General features: G+C 58.8%; 1 protein-coding gene across 1 annotated transcript in view; it reads right to left on the bottom strand.

Moving 5' to 3' along the window:
- Window positions 1–17016, bottom strand: part of LOC122546558 (nck-associated protein 1-like) — a 234902-nt gene that overhangs the window by 183105 nt on the left and 34781 nt on the right. The window contains exon 7 of the mRNA XM_087985609.1: window positions 12655–12792. Within this exon, the coding sequence (XP_087841735.1) occupies window positions 12655–12792 (138 nt within the window). The remainder of the gene's footprint in view (window positions 1–12654; window positions 12793–17016) is intronic.

Below are 17016 nucleotides of genomic sequence, written 5' to 3'. Positions count from 1 at the left end.
GGCCCATGGTGACAGGCGTCAGGGCCCATGGTGACAGGTGACAGGGCCCACAGTGACAGGGCCCACAGTGACAGGTGTCAGGGCCCATGGTGACAGGGCCCATGGTGACAGGTGACAGGGCCCACAGTGACAGGTGTCAGTGCCCACAGTGACAGGTGTCAGGGCCCACAGTGACAGGGCCGACAATGGCAGGTGGCAGGGCCCACAGTGACAGGTGACAGGGCCCATGGTGACAGGTGACAGAGCCCACAGTGACAGGTGACAGGGCCCATGGTGACAGGTGACAGGGCCCACGGTGACAGGGCCCACAGTGACAGGTGACAGGGCCCACAGTGACAGGTGACAGAGCCCACAGTGTCAGGTGTCAGAGCCCACAGTGACAGGTGTCAGTGCCCATGGTGACAGGGCTCACAGTGACAGGTGACAGGGCCCACGGTGACAGGTGACAGGGCCCATGGTGACAGGTGACAGGGCCCACAGTGACAGGGCCCACAGTGATAGGTGTCAGGGCCCACCGTGACAGGGCCCACAGTGACAGGTGTCAGGGCCCATGGTGATATGTGACAGGGCCCACAGTGACAGGTGACAGGGCCCACGGTGACAGGGCCCATGGTGACAGGTGACAGGATCCACAGTGACAGGGCCCACAGTGACAGGTGTCAGGGCCCATGGTCATAGGTGACAGGGCCCACAGTGACAGGTGACAGGGCCCATAGTGACAGGTGACAGGGCACACGGAGATAGTTGTCCGGGCCCACAGTGACAGGGCCCAGAGTGACAGGTGTCAGGGCCCACAGTGACTGGGCCCACAGTGACAGGTGACAGGGTCCACATTGACAGGTAACAGGGCCCACAGTGACAGGGCCCACAGTAACAGGTGTCAGGGCCCATGGTGACAGGTGACAGTGCCCACAGTGACAGGTGACAGGGCCCACAGTGACAGGTGTCAGGGCCCATGGTGATAGGTGACAGAGCCCACAGTGACAGGGCCCACGGTGACAGGTGACAGGGCCTACAGTGACAGGTGTCAGGGCCCATGGTGACAGGACCCATGGTGACAGGTGACAGGGCCCACAGTGACAGGTGTCAGTGCCCACAGTGACAGGTGTCAGGGCCCACAGTGACAGGGCCCACGGTGACCGGTGTCAGGGTCCACAGGGACAGGGCCCACGGTGACAGGTGACAGCGCCGACAGTGGCAGGTGACAGGGCCCACAGTGACAGGTGTCAGGGCCCACGGTGACAGAGCCCACATTGACAGGTGTCAGGGCCCATGGTGATAGGTGACAGGACCCACAGTGACAGGTGACAGGGCCCACGGTGACAGGTGTCAGTGCCCACAGTGACAGGGCCCACAGTGACAGGTGACAGGGCCCATGGTGACAGGTGACAGAGCCCACAGTGACAGGTGTCAGGGCACATGGTGATAGGAGACAGGGCCCACAGTGACAGGGCCCACAGTAACAGGTGTCAGGGCCCACATTGACAGGTGTCAGGGCCCACGGTGACAGGTGTCAGGGCCCACGGTGACAGAGCCCACATTGACAGGTGTCAGGGCCCATGGTGATAGGTGACAGGGCCCACAGTGACAGGTGACAGGGCCCACGGTGACAGGTGTCAGTGCCCACAGTGACAGGGCCCACAGTGACAGGTGACAGGGCCCATGGTGACAGGTGACAGGGCCCACAGTGACAGGTGTCAATGCCCACAGTGACAGGTGTCAGTGCCCACAGTGACAGGGCCCACAGTGTCAGGTGTCAGGGCCCACGGTGACAGGTGTCAGGGCGGATGGTGACGGGTGACAGGGCCCACAGTGACAGGTGACAGGGCCCATGGTGACAGGTGACAGGGCCCGCAGTGACAGGGCTCACGTCGACAGGTGACAGGGCCGATGGTGACAGGTGTCAGGGCCCACGGTGACAGGTGACAGGGCCCACAGTGACAGGTGTCAGGGCACATGGTGATAGGAGACAGGGCCCACAGTGACAGGGCCCACAGTGACAGGTGACAGGGCCCATGGTGACAGGTGACAGGATCCACAGTGACAGGGCCCACAGTGGCAGGTGTCAGGGTCCATGGTGATAGGTGACAGGGTCCACAGTGACAGGTCAGGGTCCACAGTGACAGGTGACAGAGCCCACAGTGACAGGTATCAGGGCACATGGTGGTAAGAGACAGGGCCCACAGTGACAGGGCCCACAGTAACAGGTGTCAGGGCCCACAGTGACAGATGACAGAGCCCACATTGACAGGTGTCAGGGCCCACGGTGACAGGTGTCAGGGCCCACGGTGACAGGGCCCACACTGACAGGTGTCAGGGCCCACAGTGACAGGTGACAGGGCCCACACTGACAGGTGACAGAGCCCACAGTGACAGGTGTCAGGGCCCACGGTGACAGGTGACAGGGCCCGCAGTGACAGGGCTCACGTCGACAGGTGTCAGGGCCCATGGTGACAGGTGACAGGGCCCACACTGACAGGTGACAGGGCCCACGGTGACAGGTGTCAGGGCCCACAGTGACAGGGCCCACAGTGACAGGGCCCACAGTGACAGGTGACAGGGCCCATGGGTGATAGGTGACAGGGCCCACAGTGACAGGTGTCAGTGACCACAGTGACAGGTGTCAGTGCCCACAGTGACAGGGCCCACAGTGTCAGGTGTCAGGGCCCACGGTGACAGGTGTCAGGGCCCACGGTGACAGGTGTCAGGGCCGATGGTGACGGGTAACAGGGCCCACAGTGACAGGTGACAGGGCCCATGGTGACAGGTGACAGGGCCCACAGTGACAGGTGACAGGGCCCATGGTGACAGGTGTCAGGGCCCACGGTGACAGGTGACAGGGCCCGCAGTGACAGGGCTCACGTCGACAGGTGTCAGGGCCCATGGTGACAGGTGACAGGGCCCATGGTGACAGGTGACAGGGCCCACAGTGACAGGTGTCAGGGCCCATAGTGACAGGTGACAGGGCCCACACTGACAGGTGTCAGGGCCCATGGTGACAGGTGACAGGGCCCAAAGTGACAGGGCCCACAGTGACAGGTGTCAGGGCCCACAGTGACAGGGCCCACAGTGACAGGTGTCAGGGCCCACAGTGACAGGTGTCAGGGCCGATGGTGACAGATGACAGGGCCCACAGTGACAGGTGACAGGACCCATGGTGACAGGTGACAGGGCCCTCAGTGACAGGTGACAGGGCCCATGGTGACAGGTGACAGGGCCGATGGTGACAGGTGTCAGGGCACACAGTGACAGGTGACAGTGCCCACAGTGACAGGTGACAGGGCCCACGGTGAAAGGTGACAGGGCCCACGGTGAAAGGTGACAGGGCCCACAGTGACAGGTGACAGGGGCCACAGTGACAGGTGACAGGGCACACAGTGACAGGTGACAGTGCCCACAGTGACAGGTGACAGGGCCCACGGTGAAAGGTGACAGGGCCCATGGTGACAGGTGACAGGGCCCACAGTGACAGGTGTCAGGGCCCACAGTGACAGGTGACAGGGCACACAGTGACAGGTGTCAGGGCCCACAGTGACAGGTGTCAGGGCCAATGGTGATAGGTGACAGGGCCCACAGTGACAGGTGACAGGGGCCACAGTAACAGGTGTCAGGGCCCACAGTGACAGGTGACAGGGCCCATGGTGACAGGTGACAGGATCCACAGTGACAGGGCCCACAGTGACAGGTGTCTGGGCCCATGGTGATAGGAGACAGGGCCCACAATGACAGGTGACAGGGCCCACAGTGATAGGTGACAGGGCCCACGGAGATAGGTGTCAGGGCCCACAGTGACAGGGCCCACAGTGACAGGTGTCAGGGCCAAAATGACAGGGCCCACAGTGACAGGTGACAGGGTCCACATTGACAGGTGACAGGATCCACAGTGACAGGGCGCACAGTGACAGGTGTCAGGGCCCATGGTGACAGGTGACAGGGCCCATGGTGACAGGCGTCAGGGCCCATGGTGACAGGTGACAGGGCCCACAGTGACAGGGCCCACAGTGACAGGTGTCAGGGCCCATGGTGACAGGGCCCATGGTGACAGGTGACAGGGCCCACAGTGACAGGTGTCAGTGCCCACAGTGACAGGTGTCAGGGCCCACAGTGACAGGGCCGACAATGGCAGGTGGCAGGGCCCACAGTGACAGGTGACAGGGCCCATGGTGACAGGTGACAGAGCCCACAGTGACAGGTGACAGGGCCCATGGTGACAGGTGACAGGGCCCACGGTGACAGGGCCCACAGTGACAGGTGACAGGGCCCACAGTGACAGGTGACAGAGCCCACAGTGTCAGGTGTCAGAGCCCACAGTGACAGGTGTCAGTGCCCATGGTGACAGGGCCCACAGTGACAGGTGACAGGGCCCACGGTGACAGGTGACAGGGCCCATGGTGACAGGTGACAGGGCCCACAGTGACAGGGCCCACAGTGATAGGTGTCAGGGCCCACCGTGACAGGGCCCACAGTGACAGGTGTCAGGGCCCATGGTGATATGTGACAGGGCCCACAGTGACAGGTGACAGGGCCCACGGTGACAGGGCCCATGGTGACAGGTGACAGGATCCACAGTGACAGGGCCCACAGTGACAGGTGTCAGGGCCCATGGTCATAGGTGACAGGGCCCACAGTGACAGGTGACAGGGCCCATAGTGACAGGTGACAGGGCACACGGAGATAGTTGTCCGGGCCCACAGTGACAGGGCCCAGAGTGACAGGTGTCAGGGCCCACAGTGACTGGGCCCACAGTGACAGGTGACAGGGTCCACATTGACAGGTAACAGGGCCCACAGTGACAGGGCCCACAGTAACAGGTGTCAGGGCCCATGGTGACAGGTGACAGTGCCCACAGTGACAGGTGACAGGGCCCACAGTGACAGGTGTCAGGGCCCATGGTGATAGGTGACAGAGCCCACAGTGACAGGGCCCACGGTGACAGGTGACAGGGCCTACAGTGACAGGTGTCAGGGCCCATGGTGACAGGACCCATGGTGACAGGTGACAGGGCCCACAGTGACAGGTGTCAGTGCCCACAGTGACAGGTGTCAGGGCCCACAGTGACAGGGCCCACGGTGACCGGTGTCAGGGTCCACAGGGACAGGGCCCACGGTGACAGGTGACAGCGCCGACAGTGGCAGGTGACAGGGCCCACAGTGACAGGTGTCAGGGCCCACGGTGACAGAGCCCACATTGACAGGTGTCAGGGCCCATGGTGATAGGTGACAGGACCCACAGTGACAGGTGACAGGGCCCACGGTGACAGGTGTCAGTGCCCACAGTGACAGGGCCCACAGTGACAGGTGACAGGGCCCATGGTGACAGGTGACAGAGCCCACAGTGACAGGTGTCAGGGCACATGGTGATAGGAGACAGGGCCCACAGTGACAGGGCCCACAGTAACAGGTGTCAGGGCCCACAGTGACAGATGACAGAGCCCACATTGACAGGTGTCAGGGCCCACGGTGACAGGTGTCAGGGCCCACGGTGACAGAGCCCACATTGACAGGTGTCAGGGCCCATGGTGATAGGTGACAGGGCCCACAGTGACAGGTGACAGGGCCCACGGTGACAGGTGTCAGTGCCCACAGTGACAGGGCCCACAGTGACAGGTGACAGGGCCCATGGTGACAGGTGACAGGGCCCACAGTGACAGGTGTCAATGCCCACAGTGACAGGTGTCAGTGCCCACAGTGACAGGGCCCACAGTGTCAGGTGTCAGGGCCCACGGTGACAGGTGTCAGGGCGGATGGTGACGGGTGACAGGGCCCACAGTGACAGGTGACAGGGCCCATGGTGACAGGTGACAGGGCCCGCAGTGACAGGGCTCACGTCGACAGGTGACAGGGCCGATGGTGACAGGTGTCAGGGCCCACGGTGACAGGTGACAGGGCCCACAGTGACAGGTGTCAGGGCACATGGTGATAGGAGACAGGGCCCACAGTGACAGGGCCCACAGTGACAGGTGACAGGGCCCATGGTGACAGGTGACAGGATCCACAGTGACAGGGCCCACAGTGGCAGGTGTCAGGGTCCATGGTGATAGGTGACAGGGTCCACAGTGACAGGTCAGGGTCCACAGTGACAGGTGACAGAGCCCACAGTGACAGGTATCAGGGCACATGGTGGTAAGAGACAGGGCCCACAGTGACAGGGCCCACAGTAACAGGTGTCAGGGCCCACAGTGACAGATGACAGAGCCCACATTGACAGGTGTCAGGGCCCACGGTGACAGGTGTCAGGGCCCACGGTGACAGGGCCCACACTGACAGGTGTCAGGGCCCACAGTGACAGGTGACAGGGCCCACACTGACAGGTGACAGAGCCCACAGTGACAGGTGACAGGGCCCATGGTGACAGGTGACAGGGCCCACAGTGACAGGTGACAGAGCCCACAGTGACAGGTGTCAGGGCCCACGGTGACAGGTGACAGGGCCCGCAGTGACAGGGCTCACGTCGACAGGTGTCAGGGCCCATGGTGACAGGTGACAGGGCCCACACTGACAGGTGACAGGGCCCACGGTGACAGGTGTCAGGGCCCACAGTGACAGGGCCCACAGTGACAGGGCCCACAGTGACAGGTGACAGGGCCCATGGGTGATAGGTGACAGGGCCCACAGTGACAGGTGTCAGTGACCACAGTGACAGGTGTCAGTGCCCACAGTGACAGGGCCCACAGTGTCAGGTGTCAGGGCCCACGGTGACAGGTGTCAGGGCCCACGGTGACAGGTGTCAGGGCCGATGGTGACGGGTAACAGGGCCCACAGTGACAGGTGACAGGGCCCATGGTGACAGGTGACAGGGCCCACAGTGACAGGTGACAGGGCCCATGGTGACAGGTGTCAGGGCCCACGGTGACAGGTGACAGGGCCCGCAGTGACAGGGCTCACGTCGACAGGTGTCAGGGCCCATGGTGACAGGTGACAGGGCCCATGGTGACAGGTGACAGGGCCCACAGTGACAGGTGTCAGGGCCCATAGTGACAGGTGACAGGGCCCACACTGACAGGTGTCAGGGCCCATGGTGACAGGTGACAGGGCCCAAAGTGACAGGGCCCACAGTGACAGGTGTCAGGGCCCACAGTGACAGGGCCCACAGTGACAGGTGTCAGGGCCCACAGTGACAGGTGTCAGGGCCAATGGTGACAGATGACAGGGCCCACAGTGACAGGTGACAGGACCCATGGTGACAGGTGACAGGGCCCTCAGTGACAGGTGACAGGGCCCATGGTGACAGGTGACAGGGCCGATGGTGACAGGTGTCAGGGCACACAGTGACAGGTGACAGTGCCCACAGTGACAGGTGACAGGGCCCACGGTGAAAGGTGACAGGGCCCATGGTGACAGGTGACAGGGCCCACAGTGACAGGTGACAGGGGCCACAGTGACAGGTGACAGGGCACACAGTGACAGGTGACAGTGCCCACAGTGACAGGTGACAGGGCCCACGGTGAAAGGTGACAGGGCCCATGGTGACAGGTGACAGGGCCCACAGTGACAGGTGTCAGGGCCCACAGTGACAGGTGACAGGGCACACAGTGACAGGTGTCAGGGCCCACAGTGACAGGTGTCAGGGCCAATGGTGATAGGTGACAGGGCCCACAGTGACAGGTGACAGGGGCCACAGTAACAGGTGTCAGGGCCCACAGTGACAGGTGACAGGGCCCACAGTGACAGGTGTCAGGGCCAATGGTGATAGGTGACAGGGCCCACAGTGACAGGTGACAGGATCCACAGTGACAGGGCCCACAGTGACAGGTGTCTGGGCCCATGGTGATAGGAGACAGGGCCCACAATGACAGGTGACAGGGCCCACAGTGATAGGTGACAGGGCCCACGGAGATAGGTGTCAGGGCCCACAGTGACAGGGCCCACAGTGACAGGTGTCAGGGCCAAAATGACAGGGCCCACAGTGACAGGTGACAGGGTCCACATTGACAGGTGACAGGATCCACAGTGACAGGGCGCACAGTGACAGGTGTCAGGGCCCATGGTGACAGGTGACAGGGCCCATGGTGACAGGCGTCAGGGCCCATGGTGACAGGTGACAGGGCCCACAGTGACAGGGCCCACAGTGACAGGTGTCAGGGCCCATGGTGACAGGGCCCATGGTGACAGGTGACAGGGCCCACAGTGACAGGTGTCAGTGCCCACAGTGACAGGTGTCAGGGCCCACAGTGACAGGGCCGACAATGGCAGGTGGCAGGGCCCACAGTGACAGGTGACAGGGCCCACAGTGACAGGTGACAGGGCCCATAGTGACAGGTGTCAGAGCCCACAGTGACAGGTGACAGGGCCCACAGTGACAGGTGACATGGCCCATGGTGACATGTCACAGGGCCCATGGTGACAGGTGGCAGGGCCCACGGTGACAGGTGACAGGGCCCATGGTGACAGGTGACAGAGCCCACAGTGACAGGTGACAGGGCCCATGGTGACAGGTGACAGGGCCCACGGTGACAGGGCCCACAGTGACAGGTGACAGGGCCCACAGTGACAGGGCCCATGGTGACAGGTGACAAGGCCCACAGTGACAGGTGACAGGGTCCATGGTGACATGCCACAGGGCCCACAGTGACAGGTGTCAGGGCCCACGGTGACAGGTGACAGGGCCCATGGTGGCAGGTGACAGAGCCCACAGTGACAGGTGACAGGGCCCATGGTGACAGGTGACAGGGCACACAGTGACAGGGCCCATGATGACAAGGCTCAGGGCCCACAGTGTCAGGTGACAGGGCCCACGGTGACAGGTGACAGGGCCCACGGTGACAGGTGTCAGGGCCCACAGTGACAGGCATCAGGGCCCATGGTGATAGGTGACAGGACCCACAGTGACAGGTGACAGGGCCCACAGTGACAGGTGTCAGGGCCCACGGTGACAGGGCCCACACTGACAGGTGTCAGGGCCCACAGTGACAGGTGACAGGGCCCACACTGACAGGTGACAGAGCCCACAGTGACAGGTGACAGGGCCCACGGTGACAGGTGTCAGGGCCCACAGTGACAGGGCCCACAGTGACAGGTGACAGGGCCCATGGTGACAGGGCCCACAGTGACAGGTGTCAGTGCCCACAGTGACAGGTGTCAGGGCCCACAGTGACAGGGCCTACAGTGTCAGGTGTCAGGGCCCACAGTGACAGGGCCCACAGTGACAGGTGTCAGGGCCCATGGTGATAGGTGACAGGGCACACAGTGACAGGTGACAGGGCCCACGGTGGCAGTGCCCATGGTGACAGGTGACAGGATCCACAGTGACAGGGCCCAGAGTGACAGGTGTCAGGGCCCATGGTGATAGGTGTCAGGGCCCACAGTGACAGGTGACAGGGCCCACAGTGATAGGTGACAGGGCCCATGGAGATAGGTGACAGGGCCCACAGTGACAGGGCCCACAGTGACAGGTGTCAGGGCCCACAGTGACAGGATCCACAGTGACACGGCCCACAGTGACAGGTGTCAGGGCCCATGGTGATAGGTGTCAGGGCCCACATTGACAGGTGAAAGGATCCACAGTGACAGGGCCCACAGTGACAGGTGTCAGGGCCCATGGTGACAGGTGACAGGGCCCATGGTGACAGGTGTCAGGGCCCATGGTGACAGGTGACAGGGCCCACAGTGACAGGTGTCAGGGCCCACAGTGACAGGGCCCACAGTGACAGGTGACAGGGCCCATGGTGACAGGTGACAGGGCCCACAGTGACAGGTGTCAGTGCCCACAGTGACAGGTGTCAGGGCCCACAGTGACAGGGCCCACAGTGGCAGGTGACAGGGCCCACGGTGACAGGTGTCAGGGCCCACAGTGACAGGGCCCACAGTGACAGGTGACAGGGCCCATGGTGACAGGTGACAGGGCCCACAGTGACAGGTGTCAGTGCCCACAGTGACAGGTGTCAGGGCCCACAGTGACAGGGCCCACAGTGGCAGGTGACAGGGCCCACGGTGACAGGTGTCAGGGTCCACAGGGACAGGGCCCACGGTGACAGGTGACAGCGCCGACAGTGACAGGTGTCAGGGCCCACAGTGACAGGTGACAGGGCCCATGGTGACAGGTGTCAGAGACCACAGTGACAGGTGACAGGGCCCACAGTGACAGGTGACAGGGCCCATGGTGACATGTCACAAGGCCCATGGTGACAGGTGGCAGGGCCCACGGTGACAGGTGACAGGGCCCATGGTGACAGGTGACAGAGCCCACAGTGACAGGTGACAGGGCCCATGGTGACAGGTGACAGGGCCCACAGTGACAGGTGACAGGGCCCACAGTGACAGGGCCCATGGTGACAGGTGACAAGGCCCACAGTGACAGGGCCCACAGTGACAGGTGACAGGGCCCATGGTGACATGCCACAGGGCCCATGGTGACAGGTGACAGGGCCCATGGTGACAGGTGACAGAGCCCACAGTGACAGGTGACAGGGCCCATGGTGACAGGTGACAGGGCACACAGTGACAGGGCCCATGGTGATAAGGCTCAGGGCCCACAGTGACAGGTGACAGGGCCCACGGTGACAGGTGTCAGGGCCCACAGTGACAGGTATCAGGGCCCATGGTGATAGGTGACAGGACCCACAGTGACAGGTGACAGGGCCCACAGTGACAGGGCCCACAGTGACAGGTGACAGGGTCCACAGTGACAGGTGACAGAGCCCACAGTGACAGGTGTCAGGGCACATGGTGATAGGAGACAGGGCCCACAGTGACAGGTGACAGGGCACATGGTGAATGGAGACAGGGCCCACAGTGACAGGGCCCACAGTGACAGGGCCCACAGTAACAGGTGTCAGGGCCCACAGTGACAGATGACAGAGCCCACATTGACAGGTGTCAGGGCCCACGGTGACAGGTGTCAGGGGCCACGGTGACAGGGCCCACACTGACAGGTGTCAGGGCCCACAGTGACAGGTGACAGGGCCCACACTGACAGGTGACAGGGCCCACAGTGACAGGTGACAGGGCCCACGGTGACAGGTGTCAGGGCCCACAGTGACAGGGCCCACAGTGACAGGGCCCACAGTGACAGGTGACAGGGCCCACAGTGACAGGTGTCAGTGCCCACAGTGACAGGTGTCAGGGCCCACAGTGACAGGGCCCACAGTGTCAGGTGTCAGGGCCCACAGTGTCAGGTGTCAGGGTCCATGGTGACAGGTGTCAGGGCCCACGGTGACAGGTGTCAGGGCCCACAGTGACAGGTGACAGGGCCCACGGTGACAGGTGTCAGGGCCGATGGTGACAGGTGACAGGGCCCACAGTGACAGGTGACAGGGCCCTCAGTGACAGGTGACAGGGCCCACAGTGACAGGTGTCAGGGCCCATGGTGACAGGTGACAGGGCCCACAGTGACAGGTGACAGGGCCCACAGTGACAGGTGACAGGGCCCATGGTGATAGGTGACAGGGCCCACAGTGACAGGTGACAGGGCACACGGTGACAGGGCCCACAGTGACAGGTGACAGGGCCCATGGTGACAGGTGACAGGATCCACAGTGACAGGGCCCACAGTGGCAGGTGTCAGGGCCCATGGTGATAGGTGACAGGGTCCACAGTGACAGGTGACAGGGCACACGGTGACAGGGCCCACAGTGACAGGTGTCAGGGCCCATGGTGACAGGTGACAGGGCCCACGGTGACAGGTGACAGGGCCCATGGTGACAGGTGACAGGGCCCATGGTGACAGGGCCCACAGTGGCAGGTGTCAGGGCCCATGGTGACAGGTGACAGGGCCCACAGTGACAGGGCCCACAGTAACAGGTGTCAGGGCCCACAGTAACAGGTGTCAGGGCCCACAGTGACAGATGACAGGGCACATGGTGATAGGAGACAGGGCCCACAGTGACAGGGCCCACAGTGACAGGGCCCACAGTCACAGATGACAGAGCCCACAGTGACAGGTGTCAGGGCACATGGTGATAGGAGACAGGGCCCACAGTGACAGGGCCCACAGTGACAGGGCCCACAGTAACAGGTGTCAGGGCCCACAGTAACAGGTGTCAGGGTCCACAGTGACAGATGACAGGGCACATGGTGATAGGAGACAGGGCCCACAGTGACAGGGCCCACAGTGACAGGGCCCACAGTCACAGATGACAGAGCCCACAGTGACAGGTGTCAGGGCCCACGGTGACAGGTGTCAGGGCCCATGGTGACAGGTGACAGGGCCCACAGTGACAGATGACAGAGCCCACAGTGACAGGTGTCAGGGCCCACAGTGACAGGTGACAGGGCCCACAGCGACAGGTGACAGGGCCCACGGTGACAGGTGTCAGGGCCCACAGTGACAGGGCCCACAGTGACAGGTGACAGGGCCCATGGTGACAGGTGACAGGGCCCACGGTGACAGGTGACAGGGCCCATGGTGACAGGGCCCACAGTGACAGGTGTCAGGGCCCACAGTGACAGGGCCCACAGTGTCAGGTGTCAGGGCCCACGGTGACAGGTGTCAGGGCCCACGGTGACAGGTGACAGGGCCCATGGTGACAGGTGTCAGGGCCCACGGTGACAGGTGACAAGATCCAGGGTGAAAGGCAGCATCTATATAGAAGGAAAGTCAGCTCCCACAAATGTTTGTTGGTGGTTTCCCTTTAAACCATGCTGAGATAGATTTAGGAGACTGAAGGGAAAATTGCCACCGGAGATTGTGGCAGAACAAGGAAACAATTGTGCTTACGGTGTCGCAAACGGCCGGAGTGAGCATGGTGGCTGGCACACTGGTGACACTGAGCATGTGGGCACTTCGCCACTGTTCAGCCGGGAGATTCCTCCTTGGGAACAGGACTTGCAATGAGAGGAGGGCATCAGCCAGCAGCTACAAAGGCAAAGAGCAACCAGTTGTCATCTCTATTTTACAGTGAGAAGGTAAAGGACAGTGAAAAGATTTCATTTGTTAACATGATACTGCATCATTTTGAATAATGTAAGAATAAGGGGATGATAAAGGAAGATGCAGCCGATAGAGAGTCCAATTTATAAAGCCATTTCAGTAACGATCGCAATGGACAGCACTGATTGTTCTAAACCCCATGGGAGTTCACGATTATCCTTTCGGAAATGCAACTTCCCACAATCCAGTCCACTGCATTCGCTGCTCACAATGTGCTCTCCTCTACATTGGGGAAACGAAGCGCGGACTGGGTGATCACTTCGCCGAACGTCAACCTTCTGTCCGCAAAAGAGACCCTGAGCTTCCAGTTAGAGTCATAGAGATGTACAGCACAGAAACAGACCCTTCGGCCCAACCCGTCCATGCTGACCAGATATCCCAACCCAATCTAGTCCCACCTGCCAGCACCCGGCCCATATCCCTCCAAACCCTTCCTATTCATATACCCATCCAGATGCCTTTTAAATGCTATAATTGTACCAGCCCCCACCACTTCCTCTGGCAGCTCATTCCATACACGTACCACCCTCTGTGTACAAATGTTGCTCCTTAGATCCCTTTTATATCTTTCCCCTCTCACCTTAAACCTATACCCTCCAGTTCTGGACTCCCCCACCCCTAGGGAAGATACTTTGTCTATTTACCCTATCCATGCCCCTCACGATTTTATAAGGTCACCCCTCAGCCTCCGACGCTCCAGGGAAAACAGCCCCAGCCTGTTCAGCCTCTCCCTATAGCTCAAACCCTCCAACCCTGGCAACATCCTTGTAAATCTTTTCTGAACCCTTTCAAGTTTCACAACATCCTCCGATAGGAAGGAGACCAGAATTGCCCGCAATATTCCAACAGTGGCCTAACCAATGTCCTGTACAGCCGCAACATGACCTCCCAACTCCTGTACTCAATACTCTGACCAATAAAGGAAAGCATACCTAACGCCTCCTTCACTATCCTATCTACCTGCGACTCCACTTTCAAGGAGCTATGAACCTGCACTCCAAGGTCTCTTTGTTCAGCAACACTCCCCAGGACCTTACCATTAAGTGTATAAGTCCTGCTAAGATTTGCTTTCCCAAAATGCAGTACCTCGCATTTATCTGAATTAAACTCCATCTGCCACTTCTCAGCCCATTGGCCCATCTGGTCCAGATCCTGTTGTAATCTGAGGTGACCCTCTTCGCTGTCCACTACACCTCCAATTTTGGTGTCATCTGCGAACTTACTAACTGTACCTCTTATGCTCACATCCAAATCATTTATATAAATGACAAAAAGTAGAGGACCCAGCACCGATCCTTATGGCACTCCACTGGTCAAAGGCCTCCAGTCTGAAAAACAACCATCCATCACCACCCTCTGTCTTCTACCTTTGAGCCAGTTCTGTATCCAAATGGCTCGTTCTCCCTGTATTCCATGAGATCTAACCTTGCTAATCAGTCTCCCATGGGGAACCTTGTCGAATGCCTTACTGAGGTCCATATAGATCACGTCAACCACTCTGCCCTCATCAGTCCTCTTTGTTACTTCCTCAAAAAACTCAATCAAATTTGTGAGACATGATTTCCCACGCACAAAGCCATGTTGACTAACCCTAATCAATCCTTGACTTTCCAAATACATGTACACCCTGTCCCTCAGGATTCCCTCCAACAACTTGCCCACCACTGAGGTCAGGCTCACCGGTCTATAGTTCCCTGGCTTGTCTCTACCACCCTTCTTAAACAGTGGCACCACGTTAGCCAACCTCCAGTCTTCTGGCACCTCACCTGTGACTATCGATGATACAAATATCTCAGCAAGAGGCCCAGCAATCACTTCTCTAGCTTCCCACAGAGTTCTAGGGTACACCTGATCAGGTCCTGGGGATTTATCCACCTTTACCTGTTTCAAGACATCCAGCATTTCCTCCTCTGTAATCTGGACATTTTGCAAGATGTCACCATCTATTTCCCTACAGTCTATACCTTCCATATCCTTTTCACAGTAAATACTGATACAAAATTTAGTATCTCCCTCATCTCTTGCGGCTCCACACAAAGTCCGCCTTGCTGATCTTTGAGGGACCCTATTCTCTCCCTAGTTACCCTTTTGTCCTTAATATATTTGTAAAATCCCTTTGGATTCTCCTTAACTCTATTTGTCAAAGCTATCTCACGTCCCCGTTTTGCCCTCCTGATTTCCCTCTTAAGTATACTCCTACTGCCTTTATACTCTTCTAAGGATTCACTCGATCTATCCTGTCTATACCTGACATATGCTTCCTTCTTTTTCTTAACCAAACCCTCAATTTCTTTAGTCATCCAGCATTCCCTATACCTATCAGCCTTTCCTTTCACCCTGACAGGAATATACTTTCTCTGGATTCTCATTATCTTATTTCTGAAGGCTTCCCATTTTCCAGCCGTCCCTTTACCTGCGAACATCTGCCCCCAATCAGCTTTTGAAAGCTCTTGCCTAATACCATCAAAATTGGCCTTTCTCCAATTTAGAACTTCAACTTTTAGATCTGGTCCATCCTTTTCTATTACTATTTTAAAATGAATAGAATTATGGTCGCTGGCCCCTAAGTGCTCCCCCACTGACACCTCAGTCACCTGCCCTGCCTTATTTCCCAAGAGTAGGTCACGTTTTGCACCTTCTCTAGTAGGTACATCCACATACTGAATCAGAAAATTGTCTTGTACACACTTAAGAAATTCCTCTCCATCTATACTCCTAACACTATGGCTGTCCCAGTCTATGTTTGGAAGGTTAAAATCCCCGACCATAACTACCCTATTATTCTTACAAAAAACTGAAATTTCCTTACAAATTTGTTTCTCAATTTCCCTCTGACTATTGGGGAGTCTATAATACAATCCCAATAAGGTGATCATCCCTTTCTTATTTCTCAGTCCCACCCAAATAACTTCCCTGGATGTATTTCCGGGAATATCCTCCCTAAGTGCAGGTGCCTGCCAGTTTAACACCCCACCTTGTTCTCTGGCCAACCTCTCGGTCTCAGGCTTGCTGCAGTGCTCCAGGGAAGCTCAGCACAAGCTGGAAGAACAGCACTTCATCCTTACTCCTACCCCCACACACCAGGCCTTGTTATCACACAGCCCATTGTTAACCACTAACAGGCCCCATTAACAGCTATTCACCCTCCCAGCCAGATCATTATCCAATCCTTTGTCTGTCCAACTGTTCTTCTCTCTCTTTGGGCTCTATGCCCATCTAACGTTTACTCCTTATCCCACCCAACCTACCTGCTACTTATAAACTGACATTTTCCTCAGCATCATCAGTTCTGAGGAAGGACCTGAAACATTAGCACTGATTTCTCTCCACAGATGCTTGCCAGACCTGCTGACCTGGTGGGGAGGTCGGAGCCGATAAGTGGGAAGGATGATGGACAGGTAGGACAGGTCAAGAGGGCGGTGCCGAGTTGGAGGGTTGGAGCTGGGATAAGGTGGGGGGCGGGTTCAACCCAGGTTTCGCCAGTTTCCTCATTTCCCCTTCCCCCCCCCCCCCCCACCTTGTCCCAGTTCCAACCATCCAGTTCGGCACCGCCCTGCTGACCTGTCCATCTTCCTTTCCATCTATCTGCTCCACCCGACGCCAACCTATCACCTTCTCCCTCACCTTCATCTACCCACTCTCAGCTACCTTCCCCCCACACGCCCCCCCCCCCCCCCACATTTATGTCTCAGCACCCCGACCCCCCCCCCAGCCCAGCCGCATTCTTGATGAAGGGCTTATGCTGGAACTCTCCTGCTCCTCAGGTGCTGTCTGACTGGCTGTGCTTTTCCAGCACCACCACACTCGTTCGTACGTGCTTGTATTGTGTAAAGCTATCAATAAATACTTGAACACATGTATTAAGGGCAGCTCCAATTTGATCCCACATCGCCTGGATTTCTGGATGTCAACATTGCTGCAGCTAAATTAATGCACTTAAGTAGGACTGCACGGTGACTCAGTGGTTAGCACTGCTGCCTCACAGCACCAGGGACCGGGGTTCAATTCTGACTGTGTGGGGTTTGCACATTCTCCCCGTGTCTATGTGGGTTTCCTCCGGGTGCTCCGGTTCCCTCCCACAATCCAAAGATGTGTAGGTTCGGGTGGATTGGCCGTGCTAAATTGTCCCATAGTGCCCAGGGATGTGCA

This window comes from Chiloscyllium plagiosum, unplaced genomic scaffold (genome assembly GCF_037043375.1).
Source record: "Chiloscyllium plagiosum isolate Xiang-an unplaced genomic scaffold, Cpla_swu_hap1 HiC_scaffold_53X, whole genome shotgun sequence".
NCBI lineage: Eukaryota > Metazoa > Chordata > Chondrichthyes > Orectolobiformes > Hemiscylliidae > Chiloscyllium > Chiloscyllium plagiosum.
The sequence above is the reverse complement of the archived record's forward strand: the minus strand, read 5'-3'. Positions and strand labels throughout refer to the sequence as shown.